This window comes from Lissotriton helveticus, chromosome 5_1 (genome assembly GCF_964261635.1).
Source record: "Lissotriton helveticus chromosome 5_1, aLisHel1.1, whole genome shotgun sequence".
In the NCBI taxonomy this organism is placed as follows: domain Eukaryota; kingdom Metazoa; phylum Chordata; class Amphibia; order Caudata; family Salamandridae; genus Lissotriton; species Lissotriton helveticus.
Window position 1 is genome coordinate 287,390,955 of NC_136065.1, and position 21,211 is coordinate 287,412,165.

At 48.8% G+C, this 21,211-nt stretch overlaps 2 protein-coding genes across 2 annotated transcripts in view; both read left to right on the plus strand.

The window, feature by feature from the left end:
* Window positions 1-3,567, plus strand: part of LOC144752450 (uncharacterized) — a 198,336-nt gene extending 194,769 nt beyond the window's left edge. Inside the window, exons 40-41 of the mRNA XM_078640374.1 lie at window positions 392-457; window positions 3,481-3,567. Of these exons, the coding sequence (XP_078496500.1) occupies window positions 392-457; window positions 3,481-3,567 (153 nt within the window). The remainder of the gene's footprint in view (window positions 1-391; window positions 458-3,480) is intronic.
* A 4,810-nt stretch (window positions 3,568-8,377) lies between these two features.
* Window positions 8,378-21,211, plus strand: part of LOC144752451 (uncharacterized) — a 156,541-nt gene continuing 143,707 nt past the window's right edge. Inside the window, exons 1-3 of the mRNA XM_078640375.1 lie at window positions 8,378-8,554; window positions 14,802-14,849; window positions 19,523-19,588. Of these exons, the coding sequence (XP_078496501.1) occupies window positions 8,378-8,554; window positions 14,802-14,849; window positions 19,523-19,588 (291 nt within the window). The remainder of the gene's footprint in view (window positions 8,555-14,801; window positions 14,850-19,522; window positions 19,589-21,211) is intronic.

The window sequence follows — 21,211 nt, forward strand, 5'->3', positions numbered from 1 at the left end:
CCCTGATTCACCACTTTTGCGCTTTATTCCCAGTTGGTATATAATAGTATTGTATACTTTTTCCAGGTTGTCATGAGCTTTCCATGACATCTGCTATTTTCAAAAATGATTGTATACCAAGACAAGTCTTGGAGTTCTCATACAGTTATCCATTTCCCATCAGTGGAATTAAATCTTTTCAATGGTATTGACATACCTCCATTTCTTAAAATTATTGTTTGGTCTTCACTCATGTCTCTGTCACCAATAAAAAAAGGTCAAGGGCATCAAACAACCAGTATTCATCACAGATCAATTTTGATGGATTTGTGAGAGTAAAGTGGATATAAGGAGCACACCTAATTGAGTCTTGTGGTAAATGTTAAGGGTATTTCTTTTGTGTTTCCTCCAGCCACCACCTCCTGATATTGCCATCCAGAGGCCGGATCAAGAAACTGAGGACACATCAATTAAACAGGTTAGCATACTCAGCCTGTTGAAATGCATTTGTGCAAATCTTAAAGATATCATGTTCAGCACAGATGCACTGATGCTTATCATACAAAGAGAGAGGTAGAGACACATTTTGACCATCATCTACCACAGACAAGGACCTGGTTCCCTTGGTTCCTTTGTTAAATTCTTCATTGTATGGACATTCTTGGCTCTGCTGATGCACACAATTCAGAGCACATAGAGACCTTTGCCTTGTGCATTGGTTTTGGTACACAATAAAAACTGTCCCAGACTATTCCCTTTGTCTTACCTATTTACATCTCAATGCTGTGGCGTGGTCAGTCTTTATCCACTGTTTCACTACTGCTCCTACAGTGCAGTCCAACCCAGATATATCAGGTTCCATCTGTCAAATCTCATTTTTCATCTTTTTCTACATGTGGCCTTTCAAATACATTGTCATCCTCTGAGCTGCTGTTTTATAATTTGTGGATATGTATTCTTGCTCCATAAACTCAGTTTCAGGTTATTTTGTCTCAGAAAAACCAGAGACTTCCATATTCACGTACTTATTATGTGGAATGAATTATTATTGGTGTACAGTGCTCATACCTACACCTTTTGGAGAGTCACAAATATAAGTAACAGTACCATGAATTACTAATAGGATTCCCACACATTGTATTTTTTTTAAACTTTATTTGTTTATACAACATGTATAGAAACATTCCCCCCTTCAATTGGCATCAATAAAAAAGATGTGCAGACAGTTCGATGACCTCATTATGGCACTGGTGGGTACAGGCGTCACAGGTCAGGCTGAGTCCATGAGGAATGAGAGAATCATGATATAAACAGGAGATGAACATGAGGAAGCAGCCAAGCACTACACAATAAACAGACCTAGCAGTCCCTCTCCCTCCCCATCAGACCCTGTACACATGACTTGCCAGGCGAGTAGGTCATCCTGCAATTTCTCGTCCCTGCGTGTACACTGCATATGTGTCTCCTCGGCCAGGGACCACTCCCTGACATCCGTAAGCCAGAGAGGCACCTCAGGAGCCCTCCGCCCCATCCAGGTAATTGCTACCCTACGTCTCGCCAGTACCAGCGTTAATTGCAATAGTTTGTAGGAAAGGTTCCTTTTCTTGGGCTTGGGGACCAAGGCTAGCAGGAAGTGAAGCGGAGTCAGGTCTATTCGAAGGCCGGTGGCAGTGATTATATGTTCCACCACCTCCGTCAGAAACTCCTGACTAATTGGCAGTCCCAGGCCAAATGTAGGAACCCGGCCCCTTCATACCACATCTGGGGCAGTTGTCCCCACTATCCCCTGAAATACGCTTCAATGAAATCGGAGTCAGATAGTTGCGATGCATGAAATTGAAGTGTGTTAGTTTGAACCACGCATTGCATGATACCTTGTGTGTGAGACTTCCTATACACCTGCGCTGCCCCTGGTCCAGGGCGCCACTGTGGTCTGCCTCCCAAGCCTCCCAGGAAGGCAGGACCGGTGGGGTTTAATCCTGTCTCATGGCTGAATACAGCAAGGAAATCAATCTACGCCTCTACCACAGGAAAAAAGGTTGTTCAGGGTATGGGACATCGGGGGCGCATCCGCGAATCGGGGCAAGGTCACTTTCACTACATCTTGGAGGCCCCGGTAGTGTAAATATTGCCCCCTCCCAGTCCAAAGGTTTCCTCAGCCTATTCAATGGACAGGAAGTACTCACTGGGGTAAAGGTCAGCCAAGGTCTCGCAGCCTCCCGCCCGCCAGTCCCGAAAGGACATGTGCTCTTCCATTGTGACTATAGGGGCCAGAATCCACACCGGCAGCTCCCTATGGAAGGGGGCTCGTCGCAGTATCTTTTCCACGAACCCCGGCCAGATACCTGCCGTGTGGCATACCACATATGGAAGGGCCTCGTCTGCTCCCCGTCCCTGCATCAATGCGACCTGTAACGTCCGCACGTTTGCTCTACCGGCCAGAAGTTTCATCTCCCAACTATCTGCGTCCGCGAACCACCGTGCTACCGGCAGTAGTTGTGCCGCGTAGTAGTATAAATCAAATCTCTGCGCCTCCAGACCTCCCTCCTTCCAGCTTCGGACAATGGTATGAAGGGCGACCCTGCTACGCCGTCCCGCTCAAAGTAGAGACGTAAGCAACGTGTTAAGTGTGCGGAATACTCGCGGGGGGAGGGGGCACAACGAGTTCTAGAGGACGTAAAGCATCCTAGGGAGCATTACCATCTTAGCGACGGCTAGCCGCCCCATAAGCGAGAGCGGCAGGGAGTTCCAAAAGGACTCCGATTGCTGTAAGGACTTAAGAATGCAATCGACATTCCGGGCCACCAAATATGCATCTGTTATAACGGAACGCCTCCTGTTCCCAGCGCAGTCCAAGGCTCGGCAGATCTGTTAGTGGCCCTGGACCGTATCCCGCCAAAGGGAAGATCAGGGACTTACCACGATTAAGTTTCAGACCCGAAGCCTCTCCAAAGCGGTCCAGGTGTTGCAGCAGGATGGGCAGCGCGTCCCGCAGGGCCATCCCCACTCATTGTATATAAAGTATTAACACAATTTGTAGGTTAGACAGGTGTGCACAAAACAGAAATAGTGTTTCCACAGGTTTTTATGACATTTGCATGAGTAGTGTGTCAACGTAAAAATGTACAAGACATGAGTGTATTCTACTGGAACATTTTAAGGTGAGTAAATGAATGATCAAAGTATGTAATGATTACTGTTTGGACAAAAAATGATAGTATAAATCCATTAAAAAAAATGTGGAATTAGCTCAAGCTTTTGTTGTTGATAAAAGAATGAGATTTTACATGTTGCAATGATGTATTACTTTGTCTTAAATGCAGTCTTAGCCCCTTTCATCACACTTAACACTACTTTTACGTGGATATGGCCTTATCTAAATAAAGGTACCATTGCAGTCATGTGTTTTATAGACTATGATTGCACTTGTGAAATCTGTACATTAATGTTCATAGTTTGTCATTCATAACAATTCTTTCTGACTTTTTCTTTTGCCTTTAGAGTCTGCCTCCTAGTTCAGTCGATGGTGAAGAGGGCACAAAGGACACAGTAAGTAGTTTTATTCTTGAATATATACTGCTCTTATGATAACAGTCTAAAACATTTCACAGGGGGCGTGGCCAAGATGGCGACCTGACCAGACGTCCTTCCATCGGCTCCCCTGAACACCATATTACTCTTTCATTAGCAAATACCCCCTCAGAACTCACTGATTCCACTTTGCTGCGTTTGGTGATACGGCGAGAAGTGCTTGCCCAGCTCATGGCGAGGGGGATGACTGCTGGAGCCCCTTTCTGATTCTCCGCGGCGCACTTTGCGAGGGGCGGCTGTCTTGGCGGCGACGGCCTGAAATGGCCCGACGTGTCGGAACATTATCCCGCACCCGACCGGAGAGCAGTGGGGTGCAATGGCATATCCGGGGGCAGAGACCAGAGCCCGGCATTGGCGGTTGGTCCTTGGGGCGCCGGGGTCCACCGGATGTTGTGACCTGTGGTGGCCTGGCCTTCCCGGGCGCGCCCGGCCCTGGAGTGAAGTCTCTGGTCTCGGGACTGGCCCGGCCCTGAGAGAAGCCCTGCTGACTGCCGCTCCCTCGGGCGAGAACCTCCTGCTGTGTGCCCGATTGGTGTGGCCGGTCTCCGGAGCACGGGAGCAACATACCCAGCGGCGAACGGTGTGGAGGCATTGCACGTCCGACGGAGGTGAGCAACGGGCAGTCACCAAAATTGAGCCCCCGGCTTTCGGCCTACTCCCGGTGCAAGAAAGAATCACGCCTACCGCGTAGATCCGGTGACCGAGCTCTGGAGGGAAGGCGAGAGACTTTTCCAATTCAAGGCAGACCTCCTCCCTGGTGTATGCGGCCCTGAGGGACGGCGGCGGGCAGAGAGGCCTGCGCACGCGGCACGGGGGGCCTTCAAAATTTAACCCCCGGCTCTGAGCCTAGAGCAACATCGGCGGGGACGGGCTTACGGCCAGCGCGTCTAGGGACTGGACCCTCCCTGTGGGCCCGCGACACCCGTGCACCTGGCACTTGGAGACCCTGTTGCTGCCTTACCCTTCACCATTAGAGCCATGGCCCGGCCTTGGAGTGGACGGCCTGGGCACCACCAGCACTTAGGGGTGGCTCGAGATTCTCCACAGCACCTGCATGCGGTGCGGGCCCCATCGCGGACTGATTCCCGAATTACCTGCTTGCCGCACCACAGCGGCCCTGATCCCGGAGGCCCAGGCCTAGAGTAGACGCCGGCTGGTTCTCCGCGGGGGTCGGCCGCCCCTCTCCAGACTGACTAGGGCACTGAAAGAGACTGGGCTGCGCTGCAGCGGCCCCCCGGATGACACAGGACCCCACGGTCCGCGAGATCCCTGAACCCGGCAGCGGCATGACTAGCGGGGGGCGCTAGGGCAATCGCATGATAACCGACATGCTCAGCAAAAACGTCCCTAAAGGGGGGAAAACCCAGGCACCCCCCTCGCCATCGACCGACGCCACTGGGCAACATCGAGAGGAAGGAGAGGCGCCCATTACGAGGACCTTCCTGGAATCCCTTTTTAATACTCTACGGGAAGATTTCCAGGCACTGAAGCAGGACTTAGCTGGGGAGCAGCAAGAGCTACGCAGGGACATTGACGGGCTGGGCGAGCGCGTGGCTGCAGTGGAAGACGCTGACCATACCCGCAGTGAAGAGCTAGCTCACCTTCAGCAGGAGGTCCTCCGCCTTCAAGAACAACAGGTGGACCTACAGGCACACGAGGAGGACCTCGAGAACCTTTCCCGGAGGAACAACATTCGGGTCCGGGGTGTACCGTCAAAAGCGGAGGGGAATAGCGTCACTTGCTACCTGGAGGACCTCTTCAGAGACATACTTGGGGAACCACCTGAATTTGTCATCCGCATCGACCGTGCACACAGGGTGGGCCTGGCGAGGCACGCGCCGACCCCACCGCCGGACATCCTAGCATACCTCCCAGATTTCCCACTGAAGGAGCGGATTCTGCAGGTAGCCCGCCAGAAGCAGCCTCTGCAGTTCCAGGACTTATCAGCCATCACGCTGCAGAAGAGGCGAACTTTCAAAGTGGTCACGACATTTCTACGCGACAATAAGGTGCCATACTCCTGGAGTCATCCATTTCGCCTCATCTTCAAATGGCAGGGGTCTTTGCACCAACTCCGCTCTCTTAGCGAAACATGCGCTCTACTGAAACTCGACCTGACGGACGACGAGGAGTCCGGGGAGGCTTCCCCACGCAGATCGCAGGATGGGCCCGCACAGCACTCCCGCGATGGCTGGCAGCAAGTTCGGCGACGACGCCAATTGAAGGAGCACCTCAAACCTGACCCAGAGACAATGGCCCAGGAGCAAGCAGCAGCCGTCCAGGAGGTGGTTAAGGACACCACAGCTTCTTCCTAAGAGGCCTCCATTTGGGGGGGACGCCTTTAACGCTTTGCTTTGACGGGTGGGAAGGGCCGGGGAGCCAGAGGGGTTGCCACTGCCACGCTTTCCTCCATGATGACATTCTACGGACCTGAACTTTGTTCTGACAGTCCCGAGACTAAGGTTTGCAATTGGGTTTTTCAAGTTAGGGTGGGGGTGGGGGGAAGGGGGTTGGAGTTGGGGGAGATGGCTGAGGATTCTGAAGTTGGGGTTAGGGTGGGCACCGGGAGGGGTGGGGGGGGTCTGAGGAGGGGGTGGGTCGTCCAGTGCTCTATGCAGGTCTAAGATCCCTGGGAAACAATTCCATGCCAAGCGCCGCTCCGGCGGGGGAACAGCGTTTTAGACTCCACTGTCCCACATGCCACCCACAACCTTTAAGATTTTGACCCTTAATGTCTGGGGCTTAAATAACCCAGTAAAACGGCGCGCAATACTGTCCCACTTAGAAAGCATCCAGGCAGACATTTGCTTACTACAAGAAACTCATCTGCTATCCCGCGACTGCCACCGACTCCGTTCACACAAATTCCCAACTGAACTCTTTTCTTCTGGCAACAACAAGACCGATTCTGGTGGCACGGCATTTTAAGGGGGAGGTTCTACACAAATGCAAAGAACAGAAGGGGAGGCTTCTGGCCTACCGATTTAGGATAGGGGGCCTCACGTTTACGGTTGGGTCCCTATATAGCCCTAACGAGAACCAGGAGCACTTTCTACACTCGGCCTTGACAGACGTTACAGGCACGCCAGATAGACATATCGTACTTGGGGGGGACTTCAACATGGTCTTCGACACTGTCCTGGACAGGTCCGCCCAGCGCACCCCCCAAACTGGAGCGTTTTCGTCCAGGTGTAGGGACCGGATGGCGGACCTTGATCTTCACGATCTCTGGCGCCGTACACACCCCCGGGATAGGGAATATTCGTACTACTCCAATGCGCATAAAACGTACGCCAGGCTGGACCATCTCCTGGTCACGGGGCCCGTGTGCGCCTTAGCTATCGCGACGGAGATAGGAGTTATCTCCCTGTCGGACCATGCGCCAGTATCTACCACAATTCAGTTGCCATCGATATCATATCCCCCCAGGGTCTGGCGTCTCAGAGACACCTTATTGCATAAAAAAGCGGTGGTGACACGCATCCAGGACGCTATCCGCGACTACCTATCTCACAACGCCAACGCCGACACCTCCTTGGCGACTCAATGGGCGGCCATGAAGACTGTAATCAGGGGAGAATTTCTGGCCCTTTCCTCCGCCGAAAATAGGGATCGGCAATGCAAACGAGACAAACTCACCCAGCGGGTGCGCGAACTCGAACAAATGCATCAACGCACGGGAGCTCCCAGAATCTGGAAGCAACTTAAAGTGGCGAGGAAACTCCTAGCGGCCCTAGACATGGACCGGGCGGAGTATGCGGCACTGCGACTGCGGCACGCCTACTATACCGGAGGAGACAAGTGTGGCCGTCTCCTGGCGAATAGGCTTCGGGTTGCGCGCAAACGGCACTTGGTGAAAGAACTCTCTGGGCCTGACGGGGCCATGATCACGGAGGATGTCCAAATCGCGGAGACCTTCCGCAGCTTCTATGCGGCTCTTTACACAGGTAGCCCTTTGGACGACCTAGCAGCAGCGGAATACCTAGACTTGGTCGCTCTTCCCTCCCTGACTCCCTCACAGGCGGAATACCTAGACAGGGATATCCGCATTGAGGAAGTGATCTCCACCATTGCCAAACTCAAACATGGGAAGGCCCAGGGCCGGACGGCTACACGTCCCTCTTTTACAAAACATTTTGCACGACGCTGGCACCGATTCTCACTCGGCTTTTCAATTCCTTTTCAGCACCAGGCGCCATTCCACCTGACCTCTTGCGGGCGTCCCTTACGGTCATCCCCAAGCCGGGAAAAGACAGAACCAAGTGCGGCTCCTATAGGCCGATATCACTCCTGAATGTGGATCTTAAGTTATATACCGGGATCCTGGCAGCTCGATTGGCCCCCCCACCTGCCGGGACTCATAGATCCAGACCAGGCGGGGTTTATTCCCGGACGACAGACGGTGGATAACACCAAAAGGATCGTCCATCTCATAGAAAAAGCCTCCCGGATCCCTGGGGAGAGGTTGATGCTAGCGGTGGACGCTGAAAAGGCATTTGACCGAGTACACTGGCCATACCTAGAAAGGGTCCTAACGAAAGTCGGTATTAGGGAAAAATTTCGCTCACTCGAGCTTCTCTATCGAGAGGGGCATGAGACAGGGGTGCCCGCTGTCGCCCCTACTCTTTGCTTTATATATGGAGCCATTCGCCCAGAGGATCCGCCAGACCCCAGCGGCAATGGGGGTGAAGTTTGGCGGTTTCACACACACCATCAGTCTCTACGCAGACGATGTCATACTGTCGCTAGAGAGTCCACGAATGGCATCGCGGAGATAAACACCTTCGCAAAGGGTGCGGGATTCAAAATGAACTTAGATAAATCCGTAGCTCTGGATCTGTCCCTCGCTCCTGCCACCAGAACTTTCTTACAGGACCTCTTCCCCCTACAATGGTCGTCAGACCTCGTGTCGTACCTGGGGATCCAGCTGGCCCCTACTTTGCCGGCCGTGGTGAGGGCCAACTATGCCACACTCCAAGGAAAGGTACAAGAGGAGTTAAGACGTTGGAGGCACGGCACCCTTTCTTGGCTAGGTAGAATTGCCGCAGTCAAAATGACCGTCCTCCCCCAAATTCTCTATCTATTCAGAGCGCTACCACTACAGCCGCCTGTGGGATGGATTCAGCAAACGCAGGCAGACCTTTCACGCTTTATCTGGCAAGGTCGGAAGCCCAGACTAAAGAGGACACTGTCCACTCTGGCTCCAGAGGCCGGGGGGTTGGGGATACCGGACATGCGCAAATACTTTCAGGCAGCACAGTTACGCTATCTAGTAGAATGAAGCAAGTGGTAGTCGGCCAAACACTGGCTCTTCCAGGACCAGGCAGTGGCAGGGCGCCCGCTCCAGGAAATACCCTTCCTACGCAAAGCCCATTGCCCCGCTAACTTATACGCTTCCCTTGTCACGAGAGTTCCCCTGAAGGTGTGGGATGCTACTAACACCATACACGAGCTCACCACCTTCCCTTCACCACTTACACCACTGGTCGATAACCCAGATTTCACTCCGGGGCTAGACAAGGGAGCCTTTACACACTGGCGGCCCGCGGGGTGTCGTTTCCTCTACCATATATATGGTCCGGACGGCGTCATTCCATTCCCACTCTTTAAACAGGAATACACATTACCAGAGACGGAACGGCTGCGCTACATGCAGGTCCGCCACTGGGCACTACACCCACAAGTAAGAGAGACGGATGACAGGAAACTCCTACCCTACGAACAGTGGCTTCAATCCCGCACTTCGGACGCAAAACTTATATCCGATCTTTACAGATTCTTGCAACCACCGTCCACACACCTCCATAACCCAGGCAGGGAACGCTGGGAACGGGAACTGGGTAGGCCGTTGAGTCATAAAGAATGGGACCAGATCTCGTACAGAGCTCGACACTCAGCATACCACACGGGGTTCACGGAAACACTAACTAGGGTATCTACATACTGGTATTATACCCCGGAACGAATACATGAGATGGACCGCAGCAAGACCAAAACCTGTTGGCGGGAATGTGGGCATATAGGCACATTATCACACATCTTGTGGGACTGTCCGCTTTTACACTCTTACTGGAAGCAGGTGATAGATGACATTGACACCCATTTTAAGACTGAGCTGCCTCGCTTCCCCGCCTACATTCTACTGGGGCTCCCTAACCGATTGACATACCCCTTGCGCTCCCGTAGGGGACGTCAGATTGCTATCGCCCTGGGCTCTGCGGTGCAGAATATCCTTACACACTGGCGCACTACTACGGTCCCTTCACTTACGGGGTGGTTACATAGGCTGTGGCATGTGCTGGGGATGGAGAAGTTGTCACTTACCTTAGCTGGAGATATAGATCAGTTTGATGAACTTTGGCAGCCATTCCACTCCCTGTTGGTCACTGAATTTAAGAAAATCACCTGCCCGAGATATCTTTGCCTATTACGGCTCACTGCACCTGAAGGGGGGGATCCCTAAACGGGCTCCGAGTCGGATGTCCTTCCAGGGTGGTGGCGGGGAGAAACGAGGTAGGATAGGCCTGAGCACTGGACGGAGGGAGGGGGGTGGGAGGGGCTGGGGGGTTTGGGGTTCAGGGGGGGGGGGGGTTCCAGAGGGAGTTTCTTCCCTAATTGCAGCACTGCCTATACCGTTATAACTCTTCTGGCTGGATTACTTTTGGAATGTCATCAGGAGGGCGTCCGAGCGACACCACTGCACTTGATTTGGTCAGAGAGACTAAAAATGCACCTGAGAAAACTTTCAATAATTACCATAGTTTGTCTTTCATGGAGAACTCTTTCTGACTATCTCTTTTACCCTTAAAGTCGGCCTAGTGGATAGGGAAAAGGCCATGAGGGGCATAGTAAGCAGTTACTTCTCTAATATTTATACTGTTTTTTAATCTAAAATCTAACACTGTTCCCAGTTCAGTGTAGATTACGTGGCTCAGAGAGGATTTATTAAAAACTGAGTACAATTGCATGGCTGTTCACCTTGTTACATATTGCCACTCTAAAGGCCATTCACTGTCATTCATGCATATTTTCATCCCCCTAACTCCCCTTGACTCTTAACTCCTTTACCTCTATATACCATACTTCACCCCTTCACGTAACCCCTGATTAACCACTTTTGCGCTTTGTCCCCAGTTGGTATATAATAGTATTGTATACTTTTTCCAGGTTGTCATGAGCTTTCCATGACATCTGCTATTTTCAAAAATAATTGTATACCAAGACAAGTCTTGGAGTTCTCAAACAGTTATCCATTTCCCATCAGTGGAATTAAATCTCTGCAATGGTATTGACATACCTCAATTTCTTAAAATTATTGTTTGGCCTTCACTCATGTCTCTGTCACCAATGAAAAAAGGTCAAGGGCATCAAACAACCAGTATTCATCACAGATCAATTTTGATGGATTTGTGAAAGTAAAGTGGATATAAGGAGCACACCTAATTGAGTCTTGTTGTAAATGTTAAGGGTATTTCTTTTTTGTTTCCTCCAGCCACCACCTCCTGATATTGCCATCCAGAGGCTGGATCAAGAGAGGTAGAGACACATTTTGACCATCATCTACCACAGACAAGGACCTGGTTCCCTTGGTTCCTTTGTTAAATTCTTCATTGTATGGACCTTCTTGGCTTTGCTGGTGCACACAATTCAGAGCACATAGAGACCTTTGCCTTGTGCATTGGTTTTGGCACACTATAAAAACTGTCCCAGACTATTCCCTTTGTCTTACCTAGTTACATCTCAATGCTGTGGCGTGGTCAGTACTTATCCACTGTTTCACTACTGCTCCTACAGTGCAGTCCAACCGTGAGATATAAGATTCCATCTGTCAAATCTAATTTTTCATCTTTTTCTACATGTGGCCTTTAAATACATTGTCATCCTCTGAGCTGCTGTTTTATGATTTGTGGATATGTATTCTCGTTCCATAAACTCAGTTTCAGGTTATTTTGTCTCAGAAAAACCGGAGACTTCCATATTCACGTACTCATTATGTGGAATGAATTATTATTGGTGTTCAGTGCTCATACCTACACCTTTTGGAGAGTCACAAAAATAAGTAACAGTACCATGAATTACTAATAGGATTCCCACACATTGTATTTTTTTTAAACTTTATTTTGATTATACAACATGTATAGAAACATTCCCCTCTTCAATTGGCATCAATAAAAAAGACGTGCAGACAGTTCGATGACCTCATTATGGCACTGGTGGGTACAGGCGTCACAGGTCAGGCTGAGTCCATGAGGAATGAAAGAATCATGATATAAACAGGAGATGAACATGAGAAAGTGCCAAGCACTACACAATAAACAGACCTAGCAGTCCCTCTCCCCCTCTGCCTCCCCATCAGACCCCAACCTCTCTGGCGAGAACAGTTCATCACTTGTCTCACCCGAATCACTCTGAGACAACCCTGAAGTACACATGACTCGCCAGGCGAGTATGTCATCCTGCAATTTCTCGTCCCCGCGTGTACACTGCATATGTGTCTCCTCGGCCAGGGACCACTCCCTGACATCCCTAAGCCAGACAGGCACCCCAGGAGCCCTCCGCCCCATCCAGGTAATCGCTACCCTACGCCTCGCCAGTACCAGCATTAATTGCAATAGTTTAAAGGAAAGGTTCCTTTTCTTGGGCTTGGGGACCAAGGCTAGCAGGCAGTGAAGCGGGGTCAGGTCTATTTAAAGGCCGGTGGCAGTGATTATACGTTCCACCACCTCTGTCCAGAAACTCCTGACTAATGGGCAGTCCCAAGCCAATGTAGGAACCCCGCCCCTCCATACCACATCTGGGGCAGTTGTCCCCCCTATCCTCCGAAATACGCTTCAATGAAATCGGAGTCAGATAGGTGCGATGCATGAAATTGAAGTGTGTTAGTTTGAACCGCGCATTGCACGATACCTTGCGTGTGATACTCCCTAGGGGGCACATGCATCATTGGTTTTTGCATTCGCAAACGGTGCGAATCGGTAAAATCGGCCGTTTGCGAATGCAAAAACCATTTTTGGGATGCATCAAACTTTGTTGCACAATTCGCTTTTTTTTGCACTTCCAAAAAAAGCGAATGCATTTAAGGAATAGCATTTGTGTGATTCCTTAAATGCAATGCATAATTTTTTCTAAAATTGCGAATTTGGAATTTGGAAGTGCAAATTAACACGAGGTTGAACCTCGTGTTAATTTGCGAAAATGTTTACAAAAACTAAAAAATGCATTTTTTAAAGTGTCATGTTACAGACACACATGTCCTTAGGACATGTGTGTGTGAAACATGCACTTTCAAAAACATTTCAGGGGTGCAGGGGGGTCTTTTGGACCCCCCCTTCACCCGTGGAATGCATCAACAAATTGCGAATTCTTAACTGCCTTCCCATTGACTCCTATGGGCCTTTCGGCCCATAGGAATCAATGGGAATTGCGAAAATGCACTTTGGAATTCGCTATTTATTTGAGAATCGGTAAAAATTGCGATTTTTACCGATTCCCAAATAAATAGTGAAAAAAATGATGCATAGCATTTTGCAATTCTTAATTTGCGATTCGGTAATTTTCGCAAATTAAGAATCGCAAAAGCTATCAATGATGCATGTGCCCCTATACGCTTGCGCTGCCCCTGGTCCAGGGCGGCACCGAGTTCTGACTCCCAAGCCCCCCAGGAAGGCTGGACCGGCGGGGCTGAATCCTGTGTCATGGCTGAATACAGCAAGGAAATCAATCTACGCCCTCTACCACAGGAAAGAAGGATGTTCAGGGTATGGGACATCGATGGCGAGTCCGGGATTTGGGGCCAGGCCACTTTCACCACATCTTGGAGGCACAGGTAGTGTAAATATTGCCCCCTCCCAGTCCAAAGGTCTCCTCAGCCTGTTCAAAGGACAGGAAGGACTCACTGGGGTAAAGGTCAGCCAAGGTCTCGCAGCCTCCCGCCTGCCAGTCCCGAATGGACATGTGCTCTTCCATGGTGACTATAGGGGCCAGAATCCACACCAGCAGCTCCCTATGGAAGGGGGCTCGTCACCGTATCTTTTCCACGAACCGCTGCCAGATAACTACCGTGTGGCGTACCACATATGGTAGGACCTCGTCTGCTCCTCGTCCCTGCATCAATGCGACCTGTAACGTCCGCACATTTGCTCTACCGGCCAGAAGTTTCATTTCCAACTATTTGCGTCCAAGAACCACCGTGCTGCCGGCAGTAGTTGTGCCGCATAGTAGTAGGAATCAAATCTCGGTGCCTCCAGACTTCCCTCCTCCCAGCTTCGGACAATGGTATGAAGGGCGACTCTGCTACGACGTCCCGCCCAAAGTAGAGACGTAAGCAACGTGTTAAGTGTGCGGAATACTCGCGGGGGGAGAGGGCACAACGAGTTCTGGAGGACGTAAAGCGTCCTAGGGAGCATTACCATCTTAGCAACGGCTAGCCGCCCCATAAGGGAGAGCGGCAGGGAGTTCCAAAAGGACACAGATTGCTGTAAGGACTTAAGAATCCGATCGATATTCCGGGCCAACAACTGTGCATCTGTTGGGGCCACCTGAATTCCGAGATAACGGAATGCCTCCAGTTCCCAGCTCAGTCCAAGGCTCGGCAGATCTGTTAGCGGCCCTGGACCGTATCCCGCCAAAGGGAAGATCAGGGATTTACCACGATTAAGTTTCAGACCCGAAGCCTCTCCAAAGCAGTCCAGGTGTTGCAGCAGGATGGGTAGCGAGTCCCGCGGGCCCATCCCCACACATTGTATTTAAGGTATTAACACAATTTGTAGGTTAGACTGGTGTGCACAAAACAGAAATAGTGTTTTCACAGGTTTTTATGACATTTGCATGACTAGTGTGTCAACGTAAAAATTTACAAGACATGAGTGTATTCTACTGGAACATTTTAAGGTCACTAGATGAATGATCAAAGTGTGTAGTGATTACTGTTTGGACAAAAAATTATAATACAAATCCGTTCAAAAAATGTGGAATTAGCTCAAGCTTTTGTTGTTGATAAAAGAATGTGATTTTACATGTTGCAATGATGTATTACTTTGTCATAAATGCAGTCTTAGCCCCTTTCATCACACTTAACACTACTTGTATGTGCATCTGGCCGTATCTAAATAAAGGTGCCACTGCAGTCATGTGTTTTATAGAGACTATGATTGCACTTGTGAAATCTGTACATTAATTTTCATAGTTTGTCATTCATAACAATTCTTTCTAACTTTTTCTGTTGCCTTTAGAGTCTGCCTCCTAGTGCAGTGGATGGTGAAGAGGGCACAAAGGACACAGTAAGTAGTTTTATTCTCAAATATATACTGCTCTTATGATAACACCCTAAAACATTTCCCAGTTCTTTGAAATTAAATGGCATCAGCTTAGACTTCCTAAAAGTAGAATTAATTGATAGAATTGTTCATATTGTTAAGTATCTCCAGTTAAAAAGCGATTCAATGTAATTCATGCTCATTTTCTTCCTCTTCGCAACCTAAAAGAAGCTCACTGATTTAGCTCTTAATTCCAAATCTCTCAATCTCTATCTTTTCACTTGTCTATTTTATCATCGCGTCCTTTTCTAGAAATCTATTATTTTCAACAACGATTTATATACTACTAGCAGCCCGTCCCGACGTTGTCCGGGAGCAATTAGGCTTAAGGGCCCCTGCCCGCCCCGACGTTGTCCGTGGGTCTCCCCGAAGCCTTCCTCCATATATTGCAGTATTATACCTCTATGTTTAGTTTGTACGCTTTTGTAACCTGCACACGTAACTTTTTCCTCCTGTAATGCACCGTTTGGCTCACTTTTTTAATGCTCCGTTTGCTTCCTCTTGCTACCTGCACACGTCACTTTTTCCTCCTATACCTCTATGTTTACTTTCTACGCTTTTGTAACCTGCACACGTACCTTTTTCCTCCTGTAATGCACCGTTTGACTCACTTTTGTAATGCTCGGTTTGCTTCCTCTACCTCATGATGTACGCTTTTGTAACCTGCACACGTAACTTTTTCCTCCTGTAATGCACCGTTTGGCTCACTTTTGTAATGCTCCGTTTGCTTCCTCTTGCTCACGATTTTCATTTTTACTTCATTTTTCTGCCGCTCACCGCTCCTAAATAAATAAATGAATAAGCTACCTCATCCTACACTCACCGCTCCCCCCGCCTGTCCGCCGCTCCTCACCGCCTGTCCGCCGCACCGCCTGTCCGCCGCTCCTCACCGATCCTCCCCGCGCCATGTCCGCCGGTCCTCCTCGCGCTCCTGGACGCCGCTCCTCCCCGCGCTCCTCACGTCAGGCACGCACGTCGCGGCCGGCGCTTCTTCCAAGGGACTACTTCTTTTTTCGGTAAATTTTTTAAATAACGTATATTTATTACGTTTATATAGCCTATGTCCATCTGCACACCCTGACGATTACAACGATGTATCGGGTGTGTGGATTGGCGCTGTGGTTCCCGAGTTTACCCGCCTCAAAGGTTCAAAGTTCTTCCTTTATAATAGTAGTATAGATAGTATACAAAAAAGTGATGGCTAGAACGCTTGAACTAATTTCAGCTATTGTTAATTACTCGGGCTGAGTCTCAGTCAATCGTTATTTTGCATATCACTGGGTTTAATCTGAATTAGCATGGTGGACAAAAGAATGATGGGTTGGAATGCTACACCAAGCGACTCCCAGTGGTTAGACTAATTGCAATCATTCCTTCCATCATATTTTATGTTATGTTTATACTGTTACAATTTTCAGACTACTCATACACCTGTCCATTTCCCGTCACCCAAATGTATTTCTAGTGGAGGTGTTCCCATAGCTCTATTTCTTAAAAATATTTTCTGACTTGCATTTATGACTCCATCCCAAATGTAAGGAGGTAAGGGACATTAGAAACCCAGTGAACACATTAGATGAACTTCAATGATTTGTGAAATCCAAATGCCAAATTACCCTACACATAATTTTATTTTGTTGTAAATGTTAGTTCTTTTTTTGTTTCTTCCAGGTACCTACAATAAATGTTGCTGACCAGAAGCTGGATCAGACAATTGAGGAAAAACCACTTGAAGAGGTTAGTATAACCAGTCTGTTGATATATGTTTGTGAAAAACTCAAGAATATCCTGTTTGGCACCGATTTCGATAATTCTTACCATGCTTAGAGGACCAGAGATACCCTTTGTCCATTATCAATGAGAGACGAGGGCCTGGTTCCAAGGTTATATTTTCCAAACTGACGACCATCTTTGTTTTGCTGAGGCACACATTTCAGAGTTATTTAAGACTGAAGTCTTGTGCCCAGACTTTGGTACTTAGTATGATCTGTTCCCGGCTATTCCCTTCACATGCTCACCCCTCTGTTCACTGATTTAGGCAGCTATTATTAATTCTTGAATTTTTTGCTCCTTTAGTAAAGTCCACTCCTCAGACATGAAGTACCATCTCTCCAAGTTCCTTTTTCGTCTTTTCCATGATGCAGCCTTTAAAACACATTCACTTCCTCATATATATATATCATCCCTGCCATTGATCTGTGATTCCTGAATATGTATTTTCTGTTGCATAAACCCAGTTTAAAATATTTTGCCATAGTATATTTACAATTGTACATTATGGGTAATGAGTTTATAGTGCTGCTCATTTTGTTTACTGTGCCTCCTCAAATTCATATAGAAATTCATGAAATTGACCTGCACAACCACAAATTTGTAACAGAATGCCCACCCAAGGTATCCAAGGTATTAACATATTCATAGTTTAGAATGGGGAGTTCCGTGGAGAGGTTGTGTTTCTGCATTTTTCTCTGACATTTAAAAGTGTTTCATTTCGGGTCACCCTGAAAGGCACATCCACTAAAGAGCACTCGCTCTTCTCATTCCTGCGTCCAGTGTGGTACCACAGAACCCATTTTGGAGATTATACTTCCTTCTCGCAGAACTCAGTCATTGTCCTGCGAACCTGCAGCCTAGTCAGGTGTGTTCCACTGGGGAGTTTAGCCGCTGACCTGCCTCAATCACCTACCTGACACTAGGGGACGGGGACTGAATACCACCCTCTGCAGGGTGCTGGAAAGTGGTGGGTAGGCATGCCTGGACACCTGGAAACCAGAGCTCTGTGCTATGGATTGTGGCTGGGGCAGGCCCGCAATGACCGTTCGGGCCACCGAAGCTGCCTCTTTGCGATATCCTGCAGGCTACAAGCCTACTACCTGGGCCCTGATTAGGCCTAGCAGCAGTGAGATCTTGGGCGTCTGTCATGGAGTTGGAGTGGCAGAGCAAGGGGAGAGGCTGCCCGTCCTGGTTTGGGTGCTGCTGTGGCTACCGCAGTCTTGTGGCTGCAGCTGTGGTGCACAGGGGCTGCTGAGGCATGCTGACTCGCTGCAAGGTGTGCGGACCACTGTGTGATTAGGGACAGACGCCTGCCTCAACACAGGGGACTTGGATCGAGTCAACTGTCCCGTGGCATTGTGGGCTGTACCCGCGCTCACAGGTGAGCCACCCCTCCTATTTTGCCGCAGTGAAACCTGAGGCTAGTATATTTACGAGCACTCATTATAGGGAATGAGTTAATAGTGGTGTTTACTATTCATACCATGAATTTTTAAATTCGCTTGGGGATTCATATGAAATGAGTGACAGTACCACAGATTCAGATGTTAACACAGTCATAGCTCAGAATGGGGAGTTCCATACAGAAAGAGAATTCCCACAAGTTTTGCTGACATTTCAAAGTCCGAACATTCCATGTAAACATGTACAAGTCATGAGTGATTTCAGTTTGAGTAACCTAAATGGGCCAGCCGGTGAATTACGGCATAATATATCTAAAAACCCTCATCATCAAACATTCTACAATGCCAACTGATGATGATTGTTAGAGATGTAGGAGGGTGCAAATAGAACTTTTTTTTATTTGCACTTGATGGCTTTGGTAAGGGCATCGACATGAGCGGCAGAACTATTTATGATTTCTGCTTGACCTAAACAAGATAATAAAAATTAATTTTCAGAAACAATGTACAATTAGCATTAACTGTTTTTGGTGATAAAATGATTATATTCCATATTATGTAATGCTGTATTATTGGTTCACAAATGTAGTATAATACTCTTACAGCATGTCCAACACTGATTTTATATAGGTCTGCCCTTGTGGACATAAGGACACCTCTGCACTTGATTTGGTTAGAGAGACTAAAAATGCACCTGAGAAAACTTTCAATAATTACCATAGTTTGTCTTTCATGGAGAACTCTTTCTGACTATCTCTTTTACCATTAAAGTCAGCCTCCAACTGTAGTTAATAGGAAAAAGGCCATGAGGGGCATAGTAAGCAGTTACTTCTCTAATATTTATATTGTTTTTATACTAAAATCCAACATTGTTCCCAGTTCAGTGTAGATTAAGTGTCTCAGAAAGGATTTATTAAAAACTGAGTACAATTGCATGGCTGTTCACCTTGTTACATATTGCCACTCTAAAGGCCATTTACTGTCATTCATGCATATTTTCATCCCCCTAACTCCCCTTGACTCTTAACTCCTTTACCTCATTATACCATACTTCACCCCCTTCACGTAACCCCTGATTCAACACTTTTGCGCTTTTTCCCCAGTTGGTATATAATAGTATTGTATACTTTTTCCAGGTTGTTATGAGCTTTCCATGACATCTGCTATTTTCAAAAATGATTGTATACCAAAATAAGTCTAGGGGTTCTCATACAGTTATCTATTTCCCATCAGTGGAATTAAATCTTTGGAATTGTATTGACATACCTCAGTTTCTTAAAATTATTGTTTGGCCTTCACTCATGTCTCTGTCACCAATGAAAAAAGATCAAGGGCATCACACAACCAGTATTCATCACAGATCAATTTTGATGGGTTTGTGAAAGTAAAGTGGATATAAGGAGCACACCTAATTGAGTCTTGTTGTAAATGTTAAGGGTATTTCTTTTTTGTTTCCTCCAGCCACCACCTCCTGATATTGCCATCCAGAGGCCGGATCAAGAAACTGAGGACACATCAATTAAACAGGTTAGCATACTCAGCCTGTTGAAATGCATTTGTACAAATCTTAAAGATATCAAGTTCGGCACTGAGGCACTGATGCTTATCACACAAAGATAGAGGTAGATACACTTTTTGACCATCATCTACCACAGACAAGGACCTGGTTCCCTTGGTTCCTTTGTTAAATTCTTCATTGTATGGACCTTCTTGGCTTTGCTGATTTTCTGGGTTTAATCTATCACCGTTCTTTAGCCCACTCTGCCACCCCAGTTCAGACATGGCCATATGCAAATCAGTCTGACCCCGTGCCTCATAGGAACAGTCTAGCCCGAACTGCCAAGCCATGCCTTCTCTGGATCGGAAACAAGCTACCGAGGACCGGTTTCTGGCATTTCAGCCTTCTTCAGCCCGGCTTGCTTGAATCCAGTGGCAAAGTGAGCAAGGGACTCACGTCTGAGCATACCCTGCCAACTTAGGGCGAACAAAGAAAAACCAAAGGAAATGATGGACGGAGCGTTGTCAATACAAGCACTCACCCCCAGTCAACTGATCTGGGTTTAATCCATCACCGTTCTTCAATCAATCAATCAATCATAGGCATTTATACCGCGCACTACTCACCCGGAGGGTCTCAAGGCGCTTTGGGGGGGGGGGGGGGGGGGGTCCGCTACTGCTCGAACAGCCAGGTCTTGAGCTTCTTCCTGAAGGAGAGGTGGTCTTGGGTCAGGCGTAGGTCGGGAGGGAGGGAGTTCCAAGTCTTGGCGGCCAGGTGGGAGAAGGACCTTCCTCCTGTTGTCGCTCTGCGGATGCGGGGGACGGCGGCGAGGGCATGATTGGTCGAGCGGAGATGGCGTTTGGGAGCGTAGAAGTTGAGGCGGCTGTTGATGTAGGTCGGGCCTTGGTTGTGTAGGGCTTTGTGTGCGTGGGTGAGGAGCCGGAAGGTGATTCTTTTGTTGATCGGGAGCCAGTGCAGGTCTCTCAGGTGTCTGGAGATGTGGCTTCGTCTGGGGACGTCGAGGATGAGTCTCGCCGAGGCGTTCTGGATCCGCTGGAGTCTCTTCTGGAGCTTGGCGGTGGTTCCGGCGTAGAGGGCGTTGCCGTAGTCCAGTCGGCTGGTGACTAGGGCCTGGGTGACCGTCTTCCTGGTCTCGGTGGGGATCCACCGGAAGATCTTACGTAGCATGCGCAGGATGTTGAAACAGGACGAGGAGGTGGCGTTGACTTGTCTGGTCATGGAGAGGGAGGAGTCCAGGATGAAGCCCAGGTTGCGTGCGTGGTCTGTCAGTTTGGGTGCGTTGCCCAGGGCGGGGGCCACCAGGAGTCGTCCCAGGCGGAGGGTGAGGAGCCCAGGATGAGGACTTCCGTCTTGTCTGTGTTCAGTTTCAGGCGGCTGGTCATCATCCACTCGGCCACGTCTTTCATCCCTTCGTGTAGGTTGGCTCTGGCGGTGGCGGGGTGTTGGTCAGGGAGAGGATCAGCTGGGTGTCATCGGCGTAGGAGATGATGTTCAGGTTGTGTTGGCGTGCGATGGCTGCAAGGGGGCTCATGTAGACGTTGAAGAGGGTGGGGCTGAGCGAGGAGCCTTGGGGAACGCCGCAGAAGACTTCCGTGGCTTCTAATCTGAATGGGGGCAGGCGGACTCTCTGT